Source organism: Punctularia strigosozonata (genome assembly GCF_000264995.1).
Source record: "Punctularia strigosozonata HHB-11173 SS5 unplaced genomic scaffold PUNSTscaffold_18, whole genome shotgun sequence".
Classification (NCBI taxonomy): Eukaryota; Fungi; Basidiomycota; class Agaricomycetes; order Corticiales; family Punctulariaceae; genus Punctularia; species Punctularia strigosozonata.
Window position 1 is genome coordinate 434,403 of NW_006767450.1, and position 19,905 is coordinate 454,307.

Here is a 19,905-nt window from a genome sequence, read left to right on the forward strand (position 1 = left end):
TACTTTGGTAATTTACACTTCACATCAAGGTATATTGACAGTGGAGGAAGGATATGGTACCAGGATGGAATGGCAACAAGGGTATGTCTCCAAGAACCGGCAAGTACACCTCTGGAGGAAGCTCATGGTGCAGCTGCATCACTTCTTGTATATATGCATTGCTAGACCTGTTCACCTTTATCTCTCTCTGGAACCATCACAAATGTTTGTTCGCAGTCATTGCAAATTCACGTGCGGATTATCCACGAAATATCACGTGAGGATCGGAGGCCATTCGGCCGATGACATCTTTTGCACTATACGTACAGCCACTCGGGCCTCACAAATTCGGTTTATTATCCGATTAATAAGCCTATCTACTCAAATTTACCTATGTTCACAGCCTCATCGGCCATATGTGACTGCGTATGCCATAACGCACATGCCAAGGGGGGGAGTCGGGACCGGCGCTTGGCGCCAGCTTACACACGTCGCTTACGCGTTGAATTCCTGCACCACCGGTTCACTGGGACCTAGCTGCTGTCCACGACGCCGCGTAAACCTTTTCTTCACGTAATCAAGCTTGCGATGGCGGTACATGTGTCCCATGCCTCGGCCAAGCTCCGGCACCATCTCTAGCTTCGCATTGGCGACGACGTTCGCGAGCCTTCTGCCGTCTGCCGCCGCCATGAGGTTCGGGTGCACTACGACATTCCCCTGCTTTTCCGCATACAGAATCTCGCTGTTATCGGCTGGGTCCATAGACGAGAGAATAGCACGTCGGATGAGCCGCTCGAGGGGTGCACGAGCGAACGACGTGACAGTTGCCTGTGGGAAGGGTTCAAGACCCAGAAGCATAGCCAGTGACGGGACCACGTTTCTCCTCTGAATCTTGGTAGCGGATATGGGATGATTCATAGCGTACGTCTCGTCCGCGAGAAACGTAGGTGCTGTGCCCTGTATCGACTGCACCGACTCGTGCAGATTGTACGCGTCCTGCATGCCGATGATGTCTTCTGGGTCCAATTGCAAACGCACGGAGGGAATCTGACCGAAGTGCATCATCTGGGCGTATATCAGGGCTTGGAGCGTCTCGCCCTCAATGCCCATCCAGTTCTGGATAGCGCCGCCCAGAAACTGAAGGATCCACGTCATGCCCTTCTCATCGCCAACGCCCCAGCGAGCGCTGATGGCGAGCTGTCGCTGGGCCTGGGGTATGTCCAATCGTGCCCGTCGACTGAGTTCTTTGAAGACGGAAAGCCAGGCTCGGGCAGGTACGTCCACCCGGCAAATCGCGAACGTCCGTATGACCACATAAGCGCCCGCGTAATCCCTGGCGGCGAGGAAAGCCCTGAGCGCCACAGTAAGGGTGGAGGATGTGACGATCTTCGAGGATGCTGCCATGCGCCCGGTGGTCTCCTTGGCATGGGTGTACAGCATGGCATGATACAGAGCACGCAGGCGGGAGCCAGAGTGCTGGTCCCCGAAACCGATCTCTGTGTTCAGTGACCGATGGGTCGTGCGCATATGTTCCCCGACCTTCACCCGCCTAGTCCGAGCGGACCGCCTGCGGCCCTCCGCCATGTCGATACGCGCGCGCTCCAATTTCTTCAACGCGACGAAGAGCGACGCGAAAGTGGTTCCATCTGGTGTGAGACCTGCGGCGAGAAGCATCTCGAAAATCGCGAATGCTTTCTCCAGCTGGCTTCGGCGCACCTCTCGCGCGATGAGGATGTTGAAGACAACAATGTCGGGCGGAACGCCTGAGCTGGCCATGCGCGCCAATACCTCTTCGGCACTCATGTAAGGAGGGGGAAGCCTTCCGCTGCCGCAAATTGGATCTTGAGTAGGCATCTCCACGTTGCTGGAAGACTGCTTCGTGTCGATTTCATCCGATAGGTTGGCAAGGAAGGCCTGGAAGACACTGGCCACATCGGCGTCCTCGAGGAGTGCCTCTGCCGAGTCGTATGTGCCAAGTTTCGAGTGGATATTCACCAGCGCGCAAACTGTGGTCTCGTGCAGCTCATACTCTTCGTAGTTGCGCCTCGTCCTCTGCCTCCGTGGTATCTTCTCCTTGAGCTCCTTGTTACGGGCCTCAATGAACGCGTCGAGGATACGGTTCACAAGCTGGCCGGACGGCGCAACTTCGCAAAGAAAATGAAGCAGATGTCGAAGAGCGTTCTCCGTGTAATTCGGCAGGGCGAGAACGGGCTGCAGTGCGGCGAGCATGTGGTCGTCAGAGGCGCAATAACTGGCGTCCTCGGCAATCTTTAGCGCCACTATAAGCGCCTGCAACTTGGGACTGGGCATATGCCGCTCGTTGCGCATTTCGTAATGGAGAGCCAGTGCGTGCTTGTATGCGCCGTAAATGAGGAACATATTTGTTGCTCGTTCATACGCATCACGCCTGGCCAGGCCGGACGTGAAAGTTGGCAGGGCGGAGGTGAAGAGGGCATATGCGGCGTCCGGGTTTGGCTTGGAGTTGTCGCGGTCGAGACTACGCGTGAGCGAATGAAGCAGAGTATTGACACGGGCGTGATCGATCGCTTCCGCACGTTCCTTCTCTTGCACCGGCTTCGTGAATGCGTACGGCGGGAAAGTGCGGACATGGCGCCTACATGCGGCGGGGAAATCAAGTGCTCCGCGCACTGAGCTGCGCAAAGCGGGTCCGAAGATACTAGTGCGTGCACATCGTGCCAACATCAACGCTTGACGTCCATACAACGATTGATGAAGCCCTGTTCTGCGATGACAAGTGAGCGTCTTATTCATAAGCGCGGTGTTAATTTCTACGCACCGGACCAAGTTTACCAGTAGATAGGCCTAGCTTTCCCTCAACACAAGCCCCAAGAATTGATAGAACAGTTCAAACTTGGCCCTGGTTAAACGGATAAGAATGCGAGCAAAGGCGGAGATGGCGAAGAGGGCGCGGGCGGCGCGGCGGGAATTTTGGTCAGAGGTGGCTGTGCTGAACCTTTAGTTATAGTTGTGAGTGTGGGAAACGTCAATCTAATCTCCCAACCTAGGCTGACGGTCAATGTCAATAACCTCTGGCCTTAGGCTCAGGTCTCACACTCACCCTCCGTACAGGCCCAGGGCGATGATTCTCATGATGAAATAGCTGCCGCAATGCCGATATAAATAACAGCAGACTGGTCATACGCCTTCAGGAATAGCCAGAGACTACTCACGCCGACTCGCGAGGACCACAACCATGGCTGAAAACATCCTGGAATCTTTGACCGCCAGCAACATATTTGACCTTCAAGGTGTGGTTGCAGTGGTCACGGGAGGTGGTACGGTATGGTTTATCCCCGCCATCATGCGCGTCGAGCCAAAGGATGGAATGCTTTCTTCAGGGAATAGGGCTCATGATCAGCTCGACCCTCGTAGCCAACGGCGCCACCGTCTACATCATTGGACCCAAGCAAGATGATCTGGATAGGTTGATAGCTTTTTACTATCGTGCTACTCGACGTCTCTGATCCTTCGGTAGGATCGCCGAAGTGTACAACAAGGCAGCCGCAACCCAAGATGGGCGAGGCCGGATGCACGGAATCCAAGGCGACGTCAGAGAGAAATCGGAGGCTGTTAGACTTGCGTCAGAGGTTGCCAAGCGAGAACCTCATGTCACGATTCTCTTCAATAACGCTGGGTAAGTCGCCGCTGGTTTGCCCTCAGGTCTCGCGGGCTTCACTGATAGCATCCATGTTTCTCACAGCATACACCAAGGTCTAGCTCAAAGGCCTGCCGAGGCCACGGCCGCTGCCTTCATCGATGCCTACTTCGACCCCGTTACACAGGAACACTTCACCAATTCCATAAACACCAACTCTGTCGGTTCGTCTCCACGATCTTCGCAGTTAGATCAGTAAACCGATTGATCGGTCCGAACGTGGTGTACACACCCACTCATACAGGCCCTTACTGGCTCACTTTCGCTTTTTTGCCTTTGCTTGAGAAATGGAAGGCAGACTCAAACCCTCTCAGCAAGAAGTTCGTCCCTCAGATCGTCATGACAAGCAGTATGAACGGATGGACAAAGGCACGCTTGCACACTGGATTCATCTCCTCCATCAATTGACTGACCATGGATAAAAGGATTCAGCCACCGGCGGCAATTCCTTCCCTTACCTGTTCTCCAAATCAGCCATCGGACATGCAACGTCCTCGCTTGCGCACGAGCTTCTCCCGCTCGGTATCCGAGTGAACGGCATTGCTCCGGGTTGGTTCGTCACCGAGGTACCCCCTCAGTCCTGTTCTCTCCGTTTCATATTCTCAGTGCGTGAATTGGTGTTTAGATGTCTATGCCAGGAACAATCGACTCCCTCGGCATTTCGCACGCGCCGCCCGACCACAAATTAAACTTCTCTGTCCCTACTGTGCCGACCGGCGGCACACCCCGCGACATGGGCACGCTCGCGCTCTTCTTGGTCGCCAACTGGTTTGTCAACGGCGAGACGGTGTTGATCGACGGTGGGGTGAGTGTATTTCATATCTGTCTGCCAATCGAAGCGCATGCTCATCAGCCTCTTCATACCTACAGACGCTGTTGAAGCACCCGAGTTCCTACTAGAAGTGAACTGGCAAGCGATGTCATCTTCATACGATTTGCCTTGCCGCGTTCGGTGTGCACTTCGCGGTGTCGATGCTACGTTCTTCGTATGATTGACCGAGGCACTTGTTCTGCCACCCAATTGTTTTATTTGTCATTAATCTGCGTCGATGATAACGATGATGAGATGAGACAACTATATTGAGGCAGGCGCTATACGGATACAAGCAATGCTACAGTCCGAGATACAGTAGGGTAGAAGGATCGTGAACGCCAGACTGCCAAGTCCGGACACATCTTGATTGATTGGATGCAGATATCACTATGGCAAAGCGAGTCAGTCGATATCTGGGCTGTAGAGCATAGTAGAGTACGATGTCAACGCGAACGTACAAGACAATAATGGGTATAACGGTAACCGGAAGTGCTTTCCGCCATCTTATTGTGCAACTTGGTGATCCTGATCCAGAAAAATATCAGTCACCTCTGTTTGCCCCGACCAGAGAGCGGGATCCTACCAGATGGCGATATTAGGCGATGATACAACACCCCACACAACCCTTCTTATCGTAGTCGAACGGTGTTTCATCCTTCTCCTTCTCTCCTGACGCCGATTTCAAGTCCAGCTCGAAACCCGGCACGATAGATTCGGTAGTGGTTGCCATGAATAGCGCGGAGATGGTGGTACTCCTGAAGGAGTCCATGATGACCGGAGTTGCAGCAGTCCGCAAGAGGTTCAGTGGCGAGGGGAGGGAGGGTGAGTATGTGGCTCAGGGAATACAAGAAACGGGAAACTTGTCTGACTTGTCTGGCAGCTGAAGCGTTCTTATAGTCTTGTGTATCCACGGGCGCACCTCAAGTCATGACCGTTACAATTGCACGGAGCGCAACCCGGATCCGAGCGCCGGTGACGTCCGAGAGACATTGTCCCGTCGCCAGCTCCGTCCTCTGAGTTTAGCTACGCGAGGTGGAGGCCGGTATGGAACCTTCAGTGCGCGGCCCATCGTCAACGTCCACACAAAAACCAAGTCCGGATATGGAAGGAGGCGGTCCGGGGAGGGTTTTTGTGTGTTGCCGCGCGCACCGACTGCGTGCGCCTTTTGTGCGATCTTTATACAGTATTCTTTGCCAAAGCGCGATTATCAGGCATCGCACACACCCCGTGTTCAGCATCGTGCAGGAGGACAAGAGGCGCATTCGGCTGAGTTGCGCGTATGAGCGCATTTCCGAATCCTAAAGGCACTTCGACGTAATCGATGCTCCCCGCCATGCAGAATTTATGACTTGTCCGATTGACTTTTGAAGAATCCCAGAACCCGAATATGTCGAGGTTCAACTGTACGAGTTCCAGCAGCCGCAAACGTCAGGATCAAACCGTCAGGAGAGAAAGTCAGGTCGCAAGACGCAAGGCTTTCCAAGAAAAGAACCGTGAACTTGGGAACACGTTGCATGATATGACAATTGACTGCGCACGGCCTGCGGCAGCCAGCGGCAGCCGGCCATGAGCGACGCGGACCGGGCGGGAAAGACGAACGATATGAGCGCCACGTGCCAGAAGGCGGTGGCAGAGACAACGCCCCCGCGTTATCGCAGGCGGCCAACTCGGTGTGTACTCACCACACCAATCATATCCACCCCTCCTGCTTTGTTCCTCGTCTATCCCACTGCGCAGGAACAGAGAGGGGTGTTTGCGGAAGCTCCAGGATGGCCCAACCCCACCACCCGCGCTTGCTGAGTACTCCTCGGCTTGTTACCTTCGTTGTGTCTATTCTCGTCGCACTTGGGTCCGGAACAAACTATGTGTGTGCTTTTGCAAGTGCCAGCTAGCAACCAGAGCTCTTGACTCATATGACTCCATTCTGCCCATTCCGTGAACTCCGGTGTACTAGGTTTTCTCTGGTCAGTTATTATTTGCCTGAGAATGCACGGTATTCACTCAATCATCTTATCACGAAACGTGTCACTGTCGTTCTCATTCTTCTCTTCGCCCTCAATCAGCCTACGCGCCACAACTGGGCTCGCGCCTCCGCATCAGCCACACACAGTTGAATATCATCGGTCTCGCAGGCAATGGTACGCTGCAGCACCTGCCATCCATGTCATGGCCGACCGAATGACCGCTGCCCATCACAGTGGGTGTATATAGCACCGCCCCTATATGGGGTCGGATAGCCGACCTCAAGGGTCCTCGAATGCTGCTATGTATTGCATTCGTCGGTTTGCTGCTGGGCTATTCCGGAATACGCCACATATACGACGCTGGATTGCCAACTCAGGCCGATTCTTGTCAGTGCCTCTTCGTGGTTGACTCGCAAGAGAGCTGACGGAGTTGGCGTTCACGGAACAGCTACGAAGGCGGCGTTACCTGGCCTCACTTTCTGGATCCTTGCTTTTTGCAACTTCCTCAGCGGTGTTGGCGGGAATGGCGGGCTCTGCTCCGCCCTTAACGTTACAGCGAGGAACTTCCCCGACTCTCACGTACGTCTTCCACCGCAAGGTTACAGGACGGCCGATGCTTAGGATTGTATCCAGCGTGCGGCTGCCACGGGGATCGTCATATCAGGTTTCGGTCTCTCCGCGTTCTTCTTCTCAACCATCGCCCACACCTTATTCCCGGGCAACACATCCGATTTTTTACTCGTACTCGCACTTGGGACATCTATCCCCATGGTCCTCGGACTATTCTTCCTCCGATACATCCCGCTTCCCGCTACCACGACCGCGCTCGAGCACGGACCCGCTTCCGCAGAGGAGCAAGAAAGCCTGGTGATCCACGGGCCCCCGGAAGTGGAACGTGCCAACAGTCGCACCCGTCTCCTCTCACCTGCTGCCGTGGAGACAGAGGTCGCTGACGAGGAGGAGGTTCCGCATGTTCACCACCAGCAGGTGTCCTCTCACTTCCAGTTCCCGCACACCAGAAATTCGGTGGAGATGAGCGTTAGCCCGACGCGGGACGGCCATCGTCGCTCTGCTAGCGCGCGCACGCGTCGATCTCGGAGCAAGAGCAAAGAGATACCAGTGAAGGACGTAGACGGTCCAAACATCCATGGCAAGGCTCTTGCCTTCGCACCTGACTTCTGGCTTCTCTTCTGCTTTATGTCCCTGTGTAAGCTCTTTTATGCAACCTTGTCATGACTGCTCATAAGAATTCATCAGTGAGTGGGACCGGCCTCATGTGTGAGTCAGCCTCACACGACCGTACCCGCGGCTTCTCTCATGACTCCCGTAGATATCAACAACGTGGGATCCATATCGCAGGCCTTGTTCGCACAAGGAAACCCGGATTACGATGAGACTATGGCCTCGCAGTGGCAATCGGTCCAAGTATCCGCCATCAGCATCACTAACTGTCTTGGTCGGATTGTCATCGGTACTGCTTCTTTGTCTCTCCCGCCTTTGGTGCTGAGTAAGGCGATACATAGGCTTCACCGCCGACTTCACGAAGTACAGTCTGCAACAACAGCGATCCACGTGCCTAACATTGGTCGCAGCGCTCCTGCTTGTATCACAGCTGGCTTGTCTTGCCATCACCGACGTGTCGGATTTGTGGAAAGCAAGCGCCCTCCTTGGGTTCGGATACGGCAGCATGTTCGGTCTTGTCCCGACGATCGCCATCGAGTGGTTCGGTCTTCGTGAGTCCACACGCGCTTGCTCCTCGCATTCGGGACGCGCGCTGACCAGAGGTGTGATCCCAGCCCATTTCTCCGAAAACTGGGGCTTCCTCTCGCTCTCGCCCCTCCTCGGCGGCAACCTCTTCTCGCTCGCATTCGGGCGCAACCTCGACGCGCACGCCTCTCCCGGATCGCCGTCCACCTCGCAGCCGGCGTCACTTCTGCGGCGCGCGGGACTCCCCGCAGACGCGCAGTGCTTCGACGGGAGAAGCTGCTACGAAGCTAGTCTGCACATGACCATCGCGGCGTGCACGGCTGCTCTGGGAATTGCTATATGGCTCGGGGTGAGGGACCGGAGGAAACTCAGGGAATCCGCCGCCTCCGAGCGTGAGGTTGTGTGGGCCGAGGAGAACTGATGATGTGCAATCAACAATAAATTACCCGGATATTGGCAATCAGTAATAGAGCTCTATAGATCATGGTTCAACGATTTCATATGCATGTCTTAGTGCTGGAAAAGCTAGTTCTCATCTACCATGAGTGTCGTGATAAGATTGTTCGCCGTAAACTTCATCGTCTTCCTTTGAATATAAGCCGACTGAGATGACGGACGTAGAATCGTGCAGCATGCGAAACCAAATCCTATGGTACAAACAGATCCGTCTAATCATCACTAACCCGGCAAGGCTCCCACTCGTCGCCAATATGCAAGCCACTTGTCGATGTCGCTGGGAGCAAGAGGGGCCAATTCGTTCAGGAAGCGTGCGGCTGCCCTCGCCTTCTCCGTAGCCATCAACGGCATGCCCATCGCCTCGTGCGCGTTGTCCTTAGGAGCGCCAGATATGGCACTTGCGCCTTTGTAGAAGGAAAGAAGTCGTAGAGCGGGGTTCGCTTGCATATGTTCAACCTCTGATTGCGACTTGTCCTTCAAATCGTTGTCGAGCGCCTGTAGCCAGTCTGCGTAGGTGACCAAAGGCACTCCGAGCTGTTCGGCGATATAGCCCACTATCGAGGACCATGTTACGGGATGAGGGTGCGCCAGATGCACAAGTGGAGGTACGCTGTCCTCGTGATTGAGCGAGATCTCCACCATGGCGGATGCAGCGATATCAAGGGGCACCCAAGCAGCGACCTAATACATTTAATCAATGAAAAACTTACACGAGGAAGGGTGAAGAGTGATGACTCACTGTATCTATGTCCGGCAAGCATTTCACGACAACGCCAGAAGCCACCAACGACGGGAACCACTCGGCAGCATTCCAATCACCAGTCTTGCCGCCACTGAGCTGACCGACACGGACCACTGTAGTGTGCAAAGCAGGAATGACGGATGCTGCCTTGGACAAAATCATCTCTGCCACCCATTTACTCTCGCTGTAACCAGCGCCAAGCGCAGACGCCGGGTTCTCAAAAATGATCTCCTCGGCGGGTTGGTCCAGCGGCAAATCTGTGCCAAACGTATGTGTCAACCAGGTGTAAACAATGGTCATGGGCGACTTACTCCGCAATGTGGAGACGCTACTGGTAAAGACAATCGAAGGGGGCGTTGCGAGGCGAGATGTCAAAGCAAAATCTACGAATCGGCGGACGATCGCTATCTGAGGCTCGAATGAAGCAAGAGAGAGGTTGAAGTTGACCGGATAAGCTGGAGTGACCTGGACGTTAGTTGAGACATCTGCATATCAATGAACACCACTCGCCATTGTGGATGATCGTGGTGACGGAGTCGTGCATCTATGGTGAGCGAGTCAGCAAGGTGCTTCATTCAGATGTCATTATCTTTACCTCCCGGAAAGTCGCAGCATCCAAGCCCAGTTCGGGCGACGCAAAGTCGCTCTCGAGGAGAATAAGCCTTGGTGACTCAAGCAGACCTTCATCCAGCCCACGGGCTACGAAAGCATCCTTCTGTCGCTCCTTGAGGGAACGGCCTTTTGATGAACGCCTGTTCGGTGCGTACACCTTCCGCACTCTGGGAGAAGCAAGGAGGCCGGCCAATATGCTGGAGCCGAGTCCGCCGGTCGTTCCAGTCAGGAGCACAACGTAACCGCCGGAGTTCGGGTCGTAGACATAAGTGCCGCTGTGTGCGGGCAAATCAAGCAAGTATTTGTCCACAAGCGCGAGCATCTCGTCCGTCTTGCGTGCCTGAGTGGTACCCGCGTTGTCGACGGAAGAATCTATTTCCATAACGAATTTCGCGAGTGACGAAATCGTGGGATACACGTAGACGAGGTCGAAGGGCGGCGCGGTCACTTCGCCGGAATCGCGCAGGGCGCGGGCAACGGTGTTCCTAATCCATGTTGCTTGCAGACTAATGCGGAGGATCAGCTTAAGCACAGCGTATATGTCCAAGTTGGAACAAACCTATCACATCCGTACTGGAACAGGTCATCCTCATCTGTGATAGCCGCTTTAAGCACCGTGTGCACGGTCTTCCTGACGAAATCCAGGGTAGACTCGGAGTTCCATTCGGTCGGGGCAGCGATGTCTGACTGGCTGGATTCTTCGATCGACGTGTACAGAGCCTCTATTTCAGCCTCGTATTCGTTCAGAGTTGCTTGACGGCGGATCGACCCTTTAGGCGTGTACAGGAATGGTTTATCCGGTGACGCCACAAGTATCATCTGTTCATTGTCACGTCAACTTGCGTATAAGCGATTATCAACAAAAGCGTACCTCTTTGAACAGACGTGAATGCTGTGGCGCGTAAGCATTCATCTGCTCCACAGTCGGCCAGATGGCGTTACGGAAGGCTATCAGAAGCTCTTGATTTGCGGGGTCGAAGGAATGCTCGGGCTTCGGCAAGATAATTACCCCGTTTTGGAAGCGACCACGCCCAAACATGAGGGCAATCTGGATGCGGGGATCTTTACGTAGAATGGCCTCTGAGGTGACCTACGGTCAAAACATGTCATAACGGAAGGGGCAAGCAACTCACCTAAGGGCCCGGGATTTGTCTGACGGATCGACGGATTAGTATATTGTGTCTAATCGCGTACTAATAAAACGGACCTTCTCGCCGGTGGAGAGCATGATCTGATCATCAGCTCTTCCGACTATTTTCCAGTGTCCCTCCTTTGTCGGATGAGGAACAAGCAGATCGTTAGTGGCATACGCATCGGTGCCGTTCCACTTCGTATTCAGTACGAGTGGTATGCTCGTCTTGCATTTCTACATCATTTACATCAGTGCCGTATTGTTCCAGGAGCGAGTGGCACTCACCACCAAGATAAGCTCGTATGTGCCATCACCGTGTGGAACGAACTCGGGTTGACATGTCGGAATGATGGGAAGATAGTCCCAATCCTTCCCAGCAGGTGCTGAACATCGCATGCGCGGTGATGATCAACATATGTTATCGCGACAAAAATGAGAGTGTATGTTCACCTGAAATGAGCGGCACCTGCAGGCCCGTTTCGCTCGAACCGTATATATTGTAGATATTGAGTCCGTGGTCTACCAGGAGGTCGCCCAAACCCTTGTCAAATGGTCCACCTCCACTCATCTGTGCATCGTTCAGTCACGAAGGTCAGGATGTGGCAAGGGTGCATCAGCATACCACACCCTTCAACCCCTTCAAAGCCGTGATCTTAGACGGATCGCGCGCCCAGGTCTACAGGAGTTATCCTCAGAAGAGGACAGAATCACGTGTTCATGAACTAACCTCCACAATATATGGCGCGCTCAAGGTGTATGTGCAGCCCGTGTTGATAATGCTCTCAAACGTTGACTCGGGCGTAACGGCGATAGCGGGGGTTTGAGGCTTAAAAGCCGCGACAGTCATTCCGCAGCCTGCCTGCCGGATAAGCATACGTCAGAACGGCTCCTCTCGCTCTTGTCCTCCTAGCAATTTACTTACAACTAACATCGTGGTGAATATCCCCATGGCATGGAACATCGGTACCGCTTGACAGCCCAATATCTCGCCGCATAAGTCGGTATGTGAGGATACTGGCGAAGTCAATGCTTAGGACCACGAAATACAGCGATGGGATGACATCACCTACAGATGGGATTCGCCAGTGTGATCCATGTATCGTGCGTCCAGACCAGGGGCTTTGGGAATGCCGTCGAGCCTGTATATTGGCATTAGCCTTGTATGCTCAACACATCCGCGAGAGACAGAGTACCTGACGAGTGAATGAAGAAGGCAGGAGAATTCATGCGGAGCTCTCTTCTCGGAAGCAAATAATCGTCCCCAGCTATGAAAATGTCTTGATGAGCTGGCATCTCGGAAACGAAGTTCGAGTAAGTCTTGTGCGGGTCGTGGATCGTGTCGAGAGCCTCGCGAACTACAGCCTGTATGCGCGGCTCGCTGGAGACGAGAACATGCGCCGTGTTCACCTTCTGGAGGAGATCGGCGACGGCGACGGCGGAGTTACGGTGCGAGAGATGGCAAACCACATATCCGGCTCGAACGAGACCAATCCATGTAGCGAAGTAGGTGATGGTGTCTAGATGTATATTAGTTGAGGATTGCTTATGATGCAAAGAAACCTTTGGCTCGAACCTGTGGCTGCAAATATAGCGATCACCGGAGCCTCCTGGGGTTTGGGCTCCAGACCTCGGTTGGAGAGGCGGTCAATCAACATGCGACCTGCGCGATGCATCGCATGAACACCTTGCTTGAAAGTGATCTCAGCCCGGTCGCCGGCTTCGGTGGCATACACGAAGACAACGTGATCCGGATTATGCTGAAGGTGCCAGTCGTAGATCTCGGGGACGGTCAGCGAGCCATCGAGCGGAGGCTGCTTGTAGGCCGTGGCGTTGGCACCATGGACGTTAGCAAGAGTAGAGGAGACAGGCATAGCGAACTGGTGGATGCGAGCTGGAGATCTCGCAGACGTGAGTGTGTTGTAGACTCTGCTTCGACTACGAGAGAAACCCAGCTTATATATCGCATCCACACCGTTTAACGACGCGAGCTGAATCAGTAACCAGCTGCTAGTCGACGGGTCATAGGTAACATCATACTGACCGAAGTAGGATTTTGAAGCCGCGTGAATCGAAGCGCCAACCCGGGCATAAACGGTGCACACGGCAGAATCCCGCAGTCTCGCCATGGTTGACGCATCCCATGTATTCGAAGTTACACGGCACGTCATGCGTCATCTATCGCCGTCTTGCGTTGCAAGCCATCCGGAGATAAAACATGCGAGTCACTGCGCTAGTTGTATCTTCAGCGATGCGAGAGTGCTACAGTCTTTTCGAGACAGTCTTGCCATGTTTGTCGAATCCTAGGTGTTTATGATAGACGACACGTCGTCTGGCGCTGTGTTGGTAGCCATGAGGGGATAAAGCATCGAATCCTTGAGCTTCGTAGAGAGTAGCCGGTGGAGTAAAGAGCATATAATATAGATGGTACGATCTGATTGGCGGATTGCATACACGAAGCAGCATGAAGAAGTCTACAAGATGGGGATTCGCAAACTCTGAAACCAAGTGGTGGCCGCGAATGTCTTCAGGTGATACGACTCGGATTCTCTGTGAGCGAACAGTATTCCCTAGGCCTTAGTTTCTTTGGGCTGAGGTGCTCGATTGAGAGTTCTAGCACAGAGGACCTCGGCTCGAGTCTGTGGACCAGTATAGATCGTTCTCAAGGTGCGCCAGCACAATGGTCCACGCCATTTGAAGTTGTGACAGATTGTAACACTCTTGTGACACTTCCGGGACGCGCACACGTGACTGATAGCAAACTCAACCTGAGCTCGCGCCGCTCAGTCGTTCGTGTGCACCTTGGACGAATTGTCAAGGCAGATGTCTACTACTGTCCTTACCTCTCCTCCTCCTCAAAATGCCCCATCAATAGCTATAACATCGGCGTCCAGCTCCAGCATTTGTGTCGACACACAAGCGACACAAAACAACAACCATCGCCACACGGACGACGAAGTTACACTCGAGAAGCCGCTTCGGATCCCGGTTGTCGTTCTGGACCAAGACGTAGTATCCGTGACACTGGCAGCGCGTATATCAATGGCACTGCTGGGTCATATGCTCTTCCTCAAAGGACAGATTCCACTGTGAGTGTGCATCTCCTAAACAATACCCTGACTCAGACAACGTATATGTATAGACCTGTGACACAGTTGCCCCGTATACACGCATCGGAAGGGAACTCGTCGAAGCAGAAGGCAAGGAAGAAGAGACAGGAAATGGTCGATGCGCTTTCCACGCTCTCATCAGATTTGCACTCTACCTTCGCGTCTCTCTCGACTGCCATAGCAAACGCACACACCCAGAACTCCTCGCCAACACACTTCGTTATTGTGTTCGGACCTTTGACGGCACCAAAGGCTCGCGTGATACTCGTGCTCGATGGGCTGGAAATTCGCGTACACGAGACTCAGGACCACCAAAACAGCGACGAAGAAAGCGCCAGCGAAGACGAAAATGACAACGTCAGCCTAGCCGCGGACGGTACGCATGATGATAGCAGTGATGACGAATGGCCTCCATCCTCAAGATCGCCTTCACCCGGCAGCGAGACTTCTTCGCGTAAATCACTCCCACAATCGACTGTACTCCCTCCCCTTGCTCCACCCAGTAGGGCACCACTCTCACCCTCCTCGACCCTCACCCTCGTTTCGGACCCAGTGCGAACACCTCTCTCAGACATATCTGCAACTCCTTCAGCACAGCCGAAGCGCTTTCCCAGTCCGCCAGTGCCGTCACGAGTGACCGTAGTTTCCAAAGAGAACTTCTCACCGTCACCCTCTGGCAGCACATCACACGTAGAATCTGAACTGCGCGCGGCGGAACGGCTGCTTTCGCGGACACTCGTTGATGCTACCGGAGAGACCAAAGAGGCAATACCGCCTACAATGGATTTCTTGGGCAAAGAATTGCGTGCGTTTACCCTGTTTTGTTACCAAGCACCTCCTCACCAATGAATGTTACGTGACAATCCAGCGCCCATGGACATACATATCCTCATTCATGCTCCGAGACGGTTCCGGCATTCTCGATGGACACCGCGCACGCAAATGTCTGCGACCATGGACAGCGTTTTGGAACACTTCCTGGCAGACTGTGGACTCGCGGACACGGGACACTCTAATGAAGACACCCCTATCGGGATGGTAAAAACCCGGAGAACAGCGAAGGGTTCTCTGACACAAGGCGTGTGGGTCGGCTGTCGGAGGTCCAACCCAAGGCGTACCACAGAAGCTGCTTCAAATGACAAGACGTGCGATGATTTCGACTGTACCAGCGAAGAAGATGATGATGACGAAGACGAATTGATGTGGTGGAGCTGGAACGACAAGCTCGTGGGCTTCGACGATTGGTAATGCTCGTAAACCATTGGGACTGGAACCCCCCCCCCCCTTGCAATACTAGCATCATACACATACACACGCATCCAGCATACCTTCATTGTATATATCCGCTCCTTGTGACTTGCATGTGTACTTTTAGCGCAATGATCACCCAGGACGTTGTTGGAAAAGTAGAACTGATGTATAACAAAGTCTCGCTTTGCAACCATAATTAGGAAGAGATTGCGCGTTTCGCCCGAATAGTGAATTACGAGTGCTTCAGTAGGTTGTTCATGGGTACATTAAGTTACGTGTAGTGATAACGCTTGGCCTACACAACAGGGTCCGTTACAGTAGCCGCTGGTCAATATAGAAGTTTCGTGCGACTGCCAGCAGTCTGTGCTCCTCGTGTTGCCATAGTGCTTGCACCTCAGTCTTGATCTGCGCTCTCGCCTCCCGATCTACTTTCTTCACGGTCATCTCGAACGCGGCCGACACGGGCCGATGGTCGGATACGTTCGGCTCGTAGCGTTGGTAGTGAAGCTGCCGCACCCGAGACGGCTCCCTCGAACGCCACAGAACTCTGTCGCACCAAGCAGGGCAACGTTTCTTCTCCGACGAATCGTATGTATCCGAGCCACGGTCATACTTGTACGTCGGCGCGAATTTGAGAGGACCTTCACTGAAATGACGAAGTCGGAAAGCGCGGTTGTGCTTCATCTCTTTCAGGAGTTGGTCGTGCACGCCGAGCCATTCGAAGTCGCCTGACTTGATCGCGTTGACCACTATTTCACGTCGTTGGTCGATGCGGTAGTTCATGTCACCGTTCAGCTGGAGCTGAATCAGCGGAGGCGCTACGAAATTAACCAGGGTCCACATACGAAGACTATCTCATGATCAAGGACCATGGTGCCGTCTCCACCATTGACGTATGCGATCGGCTCGTCTGTGGATCTTGACATTGGTAGCAATTCCTTGTCGTCGAATAAGTGTGCAACGTCTTGATTCCTTTGGCGTACATGATGTTGTCCCGCAGCCAGATGGCAGTTGACGAAGCAAACCGAAGAGTCCTCGATGACGAACCGAGTCACGATTCCGCCCTATGGAAAGCATTTCAGTACGTGCACTGAGATGGAATATGATACGTCGCCTACCTTGTTACCGTAGTATCCGCCCATTCCCCGCTTCATCTTATCGATCGCCACATCCTTGAGGTCGATCTGTTCCTTGCTCCTCACGAAAACGCAAGAGAACAGTCCAACCATACTCTCGCTCCCCACCACGGTATACCCCTCTTCCACCGGCATATGAAGTTTGACCTTCATCACCAGCCAATCGTGCCACCTCCGATACGCCTTCGTCACCTTATCGCTCAAACCGCCATCGTTCGTCTTCTTCTTTCCAGTACCGGTGTATAGCACGGTCTTTGCCGCCATTCGACGCGATTCCAAGTCGATGAGCTCCTGGAAACCGAAAACCATGATGTCCGGTCTGTCGACCGAGGTCAGGACACGCTCTATGAACGTAACGTTTCCTTCGTTGCCGGTGAGCATGTCGGGTTTGGCAGCGTCGATATTCCATGTGACGACGAGGACTTTCAGAGGGCGGAATACGCTGAACTGACTCTCACGCTTCAACAATTCGGTCTCTGCGGGGTCGAAGGCTCATCAGCGTTGCGAACATCGGTCGGCAGCCAGCATCACTCACCGATCCAGTCGTTGCCGAGCAAGCCATCCCAGTACCTCACTTGCTCGTCTCGTCCGACACTCACGACTGCCAGCCGCCCTAACGCCTCAAGCGCCCACGGGTCGGTTTCGATCCTCAGAACCGGAAGGTCTTCGTGCGCCCTCCAGCAATTCTTGACGAGCCATGGCCGAGGGCCCACTTCATACGCCGTTATCATGCCCTTTCTTCCGCCCATCCACAACCTCTCGTTCACCCCCTCCAGACTGAGCACGTCGCTGACGCTGACCTTCACCACCTCCTCGCACCTCGGATACCCGTCTTCCGTCTGTAATTCCCAGACGCTGATACATCCACCCTCGTGACCGAGATAAGCGCGACCCGGAGTACAAGGCAGCATCGTCCCGCTGGTCACCGCACCAACGTGCTCTATGGGGAGCACCGTCTTGCCAGTGCTCCCCGGTGTGAAGATGTCGTACACGCGGATGTTGGGCCCTCTGCTTCCGGCAGCGGCGTTATGCGCTTGGGCGTAGTGGCCGGCGCTGTCCGCACGCGCGCTCGTCCATAGCCTCCCGTCGATAATCATCGCCCAGTCCTGCTTCTCCGCGATGCGGAACACACGGGGCTGGGTGAACGCCATGATGAGGTCCTCGCCGAACTCCTCGGGGCTCGGATTCCAGATGAGAACCTTGCCGTTGTCGTCCATAGATACCATGCTTTTCCCGTACCGGAAGAGATGTGTGACTGTAGATGAATGCGCTGCAGCTTTCATGCCGGTGACTTGACCGATGCGAACGTCGATTTCTGCCATGTGTCCGCCGGAGAGACCGAGCCAGAGGAAACATCCAATCCGGTCTGACGAGCTCCAGCGGAACGCGATCGACGAGATCTTTGTATCCTTATTCTTCCATTCGAGAGCGTCTTTGAAGTCGATGTCAAATAGGGGAAGATCTGACCGCGAGAGGTCATAAATCTTGACGTGGTGACCAGTCGCCATAACCACGCGATTACCACTGGTCGCAACCATCCCCGTATGCGCAGGCACACTGATCCGAGCAGTGGAGTAAGCGTGCGGGTGAATATCCGGAGGTCGTCTCGACGCCCTGGATGCATCGGGTAGTTGGTCTTTCGGGTCTTTATCTGCCTCTCCGCTCTCTTCATCCGACGAATCGTCGCCGTCGTCTTCTTGATCGCCCGCAGCAGTAGGTCTTACCGGCGGAAGCTTCTCGTTGGGCCCGATCATACGTCTGGGCGGAGGCGGCAGCGCACCGTGTTTCAGCGCACTGGGTGCGGACGCTGGCACAGCTTCAGGCCCGCCTGCATGGTTAGGGGCTGTAGCACGGCGTACAGGCAACTTTGCGCCAGAAACGGGGGCGGCGGCAGACGCTTCGAGGGCGGGAGGATCTGACTTCGCCGCCTCGGGAGGAGGAGGGCCATCAGGAGACTGCGGACCTCGCCGCACAGGGAGCGGCGGCGGAGCCCCTACCGCAGGACTAGCAGGCGCGCCTGTGTTGAAGTTGTGCGTCGCGCGGTGACGCGGCGGCGGGCGAGGTGGTGGAATGGGTACGGATCGTGTAGTGGAAGGGGGTGTAGTTGTTTCCTCTGGGCTCGCAACCTCCGCATCGGCAATGGCTTCGGGGCTCTGGCTTAGCAGCTCCGATGACTGGATCTTGGTGAGTCCATTCGGACGGCTGCGCGAGGGTAAGGGAGGTGGAGATGAACCCGAATTCTGATGGGTGAGTGGGGTCGCATCTTTGATGTCTGCAAAAGGATCCGAATCTTGGACTTCGACGCGGGGCAGTTCTGGCTGCGCCGAAGGGAGGTGATTTACGTTGCCACCGGTTGGAGGGTGTTGCGCGGGCAGAATCGTGGAGGCAGGTCGAGGTTTCGCCGAATTTTTCGTATCGATAGTTGGATGTGGTTGGGACACGATTCGATTTCCATTGGCATGGGGCTTTGCAGTCGAGGGCAAGTTGGGTACAGGGGAGCTATGTTCGAGGTCAAGTGCGGGCCAAGTGAAACAAGAGAACCACATACGCGAATTTGCTCCTGAGCGACGTTATTCCGCTCACTGGGGGATGATTTTCCTCCTCGCTGCTCTTTCCGCCTACGGGCTGGTTTGGCGGAGGCGGCGGTTTCCTTGCGATGAGGGCATCCAGCGAATATGGCTGAGGCTGCTCCGCTAGTTCTTGCGCCTTCGTGGGATGCAGTAGCGGGGACGGCCCCGGAGACGGGAGTGCCACTCCGGCGGTCTTGTTCCTGGATGGAGGTGGAGGTGGCGGCGGTTTCCTGCCCGACGCATTGCTCCGCAAGGACGACGCCGAGCCCATGGGCCGCAACGTTTGCTCCGTCTCAGGCACGGTAGAAGTTGTGTGCGCGTCGGAGTCGACGCCATGCCGCGCAAGGCTGCTGGTGGGCCGCGATGGCGGGAACGACGTGGACGGCGTCAGCGTCGGGCCGGAGGACTGAGCGAGCTGCTCGAATCGACTGCGGAGGTTGCTGACCCCCGGCGACGGGGTGGGCTCATTGTCGGACATGACGTCAAGTCAAGGCAGGCCGTCGACGAGCGGGATATGTATCAAGGGTGGCGGTCGCACAATCGGCGATGGCGGGGGTAGGTTGGGGTCAAAGTCGGTCGAACGATCGGTTCGACATGTTTTGGGCTCTGCCTTAGCTAAGAATAACCTGTGCCCCATCGGGATCTGCCATATTTGGCTAACACGGCGGGCATACGTAAGCCGCCATCAACGGGGGCAGGTTCCTCGGAGATGGGGGAAGACCGAAGCGCAGTACGCTGTACTCGTTTCTCGAGTCCATA

General features: G+C 54.7%; 6 protein-coding genes across 6 annotated transcripts; 3 read left to right on the forward strand and 3 right to left on the reverse strand.

Annotated features, from left to right (window-relative positions):
- Positions 1-328: 328 nt before the first annotated feature.
- PUNSTDRAFT_122900 (uncharacterized protein) lies at positions 329-2,867 on the reverse strand. The gene is made up of 2 exons (XM_007388420.1): positions 2,777-2,867; positions 329-2,717 (listed from the first exon to the last, which is right to left on the reverse strand). Exon 2 carries the CDS (start codon positions 2,680-2,682, stop codon positions 475-477), a length of 2,208 nt encoding a protein of 735 aa, XP_007388482.1. The 5' UTR covers positions 2,683-2,717; positions 2,777-2,867; the 3' UTR covers positions 329-474.
- Positions 2,868-3,080: 213 nt separating this feature from the next.
- PUNSTDRAFT_55614 (NAD(P)-binding protein) lies at positions 3,081-4,670 on the forward strand. Its single transcript, XM_007388421.1, has 8 exons — positions 3,081-3,280; positions 3,339-3,424; positions 3,476-3,634; positions 3,701-3,819; positions 3,900-4,024; positions 4,081-4,221; positions 4,281-4,460; positions 4,526-4,670. The coding sequence occupies exons 1-8, from the start codon at positions 3,194-3,196 to the stop codon at positions 4,553-4,555; spliced, it is 927 nt and encodes a 308-aa protein (XP_007388483.1). The 5' UTR covers positions 3,081-3,193; the 3' UTR covers positions 4,556-4,670.
- Positions 4,671-6,174: 1,504 nt separating this feature from the next.
- Positions 6,175-8,604, forward strand: PUNSTDRAFT_108469 (MFS general substrate transporter). Its single transcript, XM_007388422.1, has 10 exons — positions 6,175-6,334; positions 6,424-6,433; positions 6,533-6,607; positions 6,668-6,820; positions 6,882-7,012; positions 7,067-7,640; positions 7,691-7,711; positions 7,764-7,904; positions 7,957-8,166; positions 8,230-8,604. The coding sequence occupies exons 1-10, from the start codon at positions 6,239-6,241 to the stop codon at positions 8,559-8,561; spliced, it is 1,743 nt and encodes a 580-aa protein (XP_007388484.1). The 5' UTR covers positions 6,175-6,238; the 3' UTR covers positions 8,562-8,604.
- A 214-nt stretch (positions 8,605-8,818) lies between these two features.
- Positions 8,819-12,953, reverse strand: PUNSTDRAFT_146563 (acetyl-CoA synthetase-like protein; the record flags this gene model as incomplete). Its single annotated transcript, XM_007388423.1, has 17 exons — positions 8,819-9,277; positions 9,336-9,595; positions 9,650-9,793; positions 9,849-9,882; positions 9,934-10,456; positions 10,510-10,769; positions 10,822-11,030; positions 11,084-11,102; positions 11,158-11,316; positions 11,368-11,465; positions 11,533-11,650; positions 11,705-11,758; positions 11,810-11,941; positions 12,005-12,096; positions 12,153-12,221; positions 12,276-12,599; positions 12,656-12,953. The coding sequence occupies 17 exons, from the start codon at positions 12,951-12,953 to the stop codon at positions 8,819-8,821; spliced, it is 3,252 nt and encodes a 1,083-aa protein (XP_007388485.1).
- Positions 12,954-13,902: 949 nt separating this feature from the next.
- On the forward strand, positions 13,903-15,460 carry PUNSTDRAFT_146564 (uncharacterized protein; the record flags this gene model as incomplete). The annotated part of the gene is made up of 3 exons (XM_007388424.1): positions 13,903-14,168; positions 14,222-14,994; positions 15,058-15,460. The coding sequence occupies 3 exons, from the start codon at positions 13,903-13,905 to the stop codon at positions 15,435-15,437; spliced, it is 1,419 nt and encodes a 472-aa protein (XP_007388486.1). The 3' UTR covers positions 15,438-15,460.
- Positions 15,461-15,693: 233 nt separating this feature from the next.
- PUNSTDRAFT_93070 (DNase I-like protein) lies at positions 15,694-18,720 on the reverse strand. Its single transcript, XM_007388425.1, has 4 exons — positions 17,112-18,720; positions 16,559-17,052; positions 16,286-16,504; positions 15,694-16,235 (listed from the first exon to the last, which is right to left on the reverse strand). Exons 1-4 carry the CDS (start codon positions 18,328-18,330, stop codon positions 15,753-15,755), a joined length of 2,415 nt encoding a protein of 804 aa, XP_007388487.1. The 5' UTR covers positions 18,331-18,720; the 3' UTR covers positions 15,694-15,752.
- Positions 18,721-19,905: the final 1,185 nt, after the last annotated feature.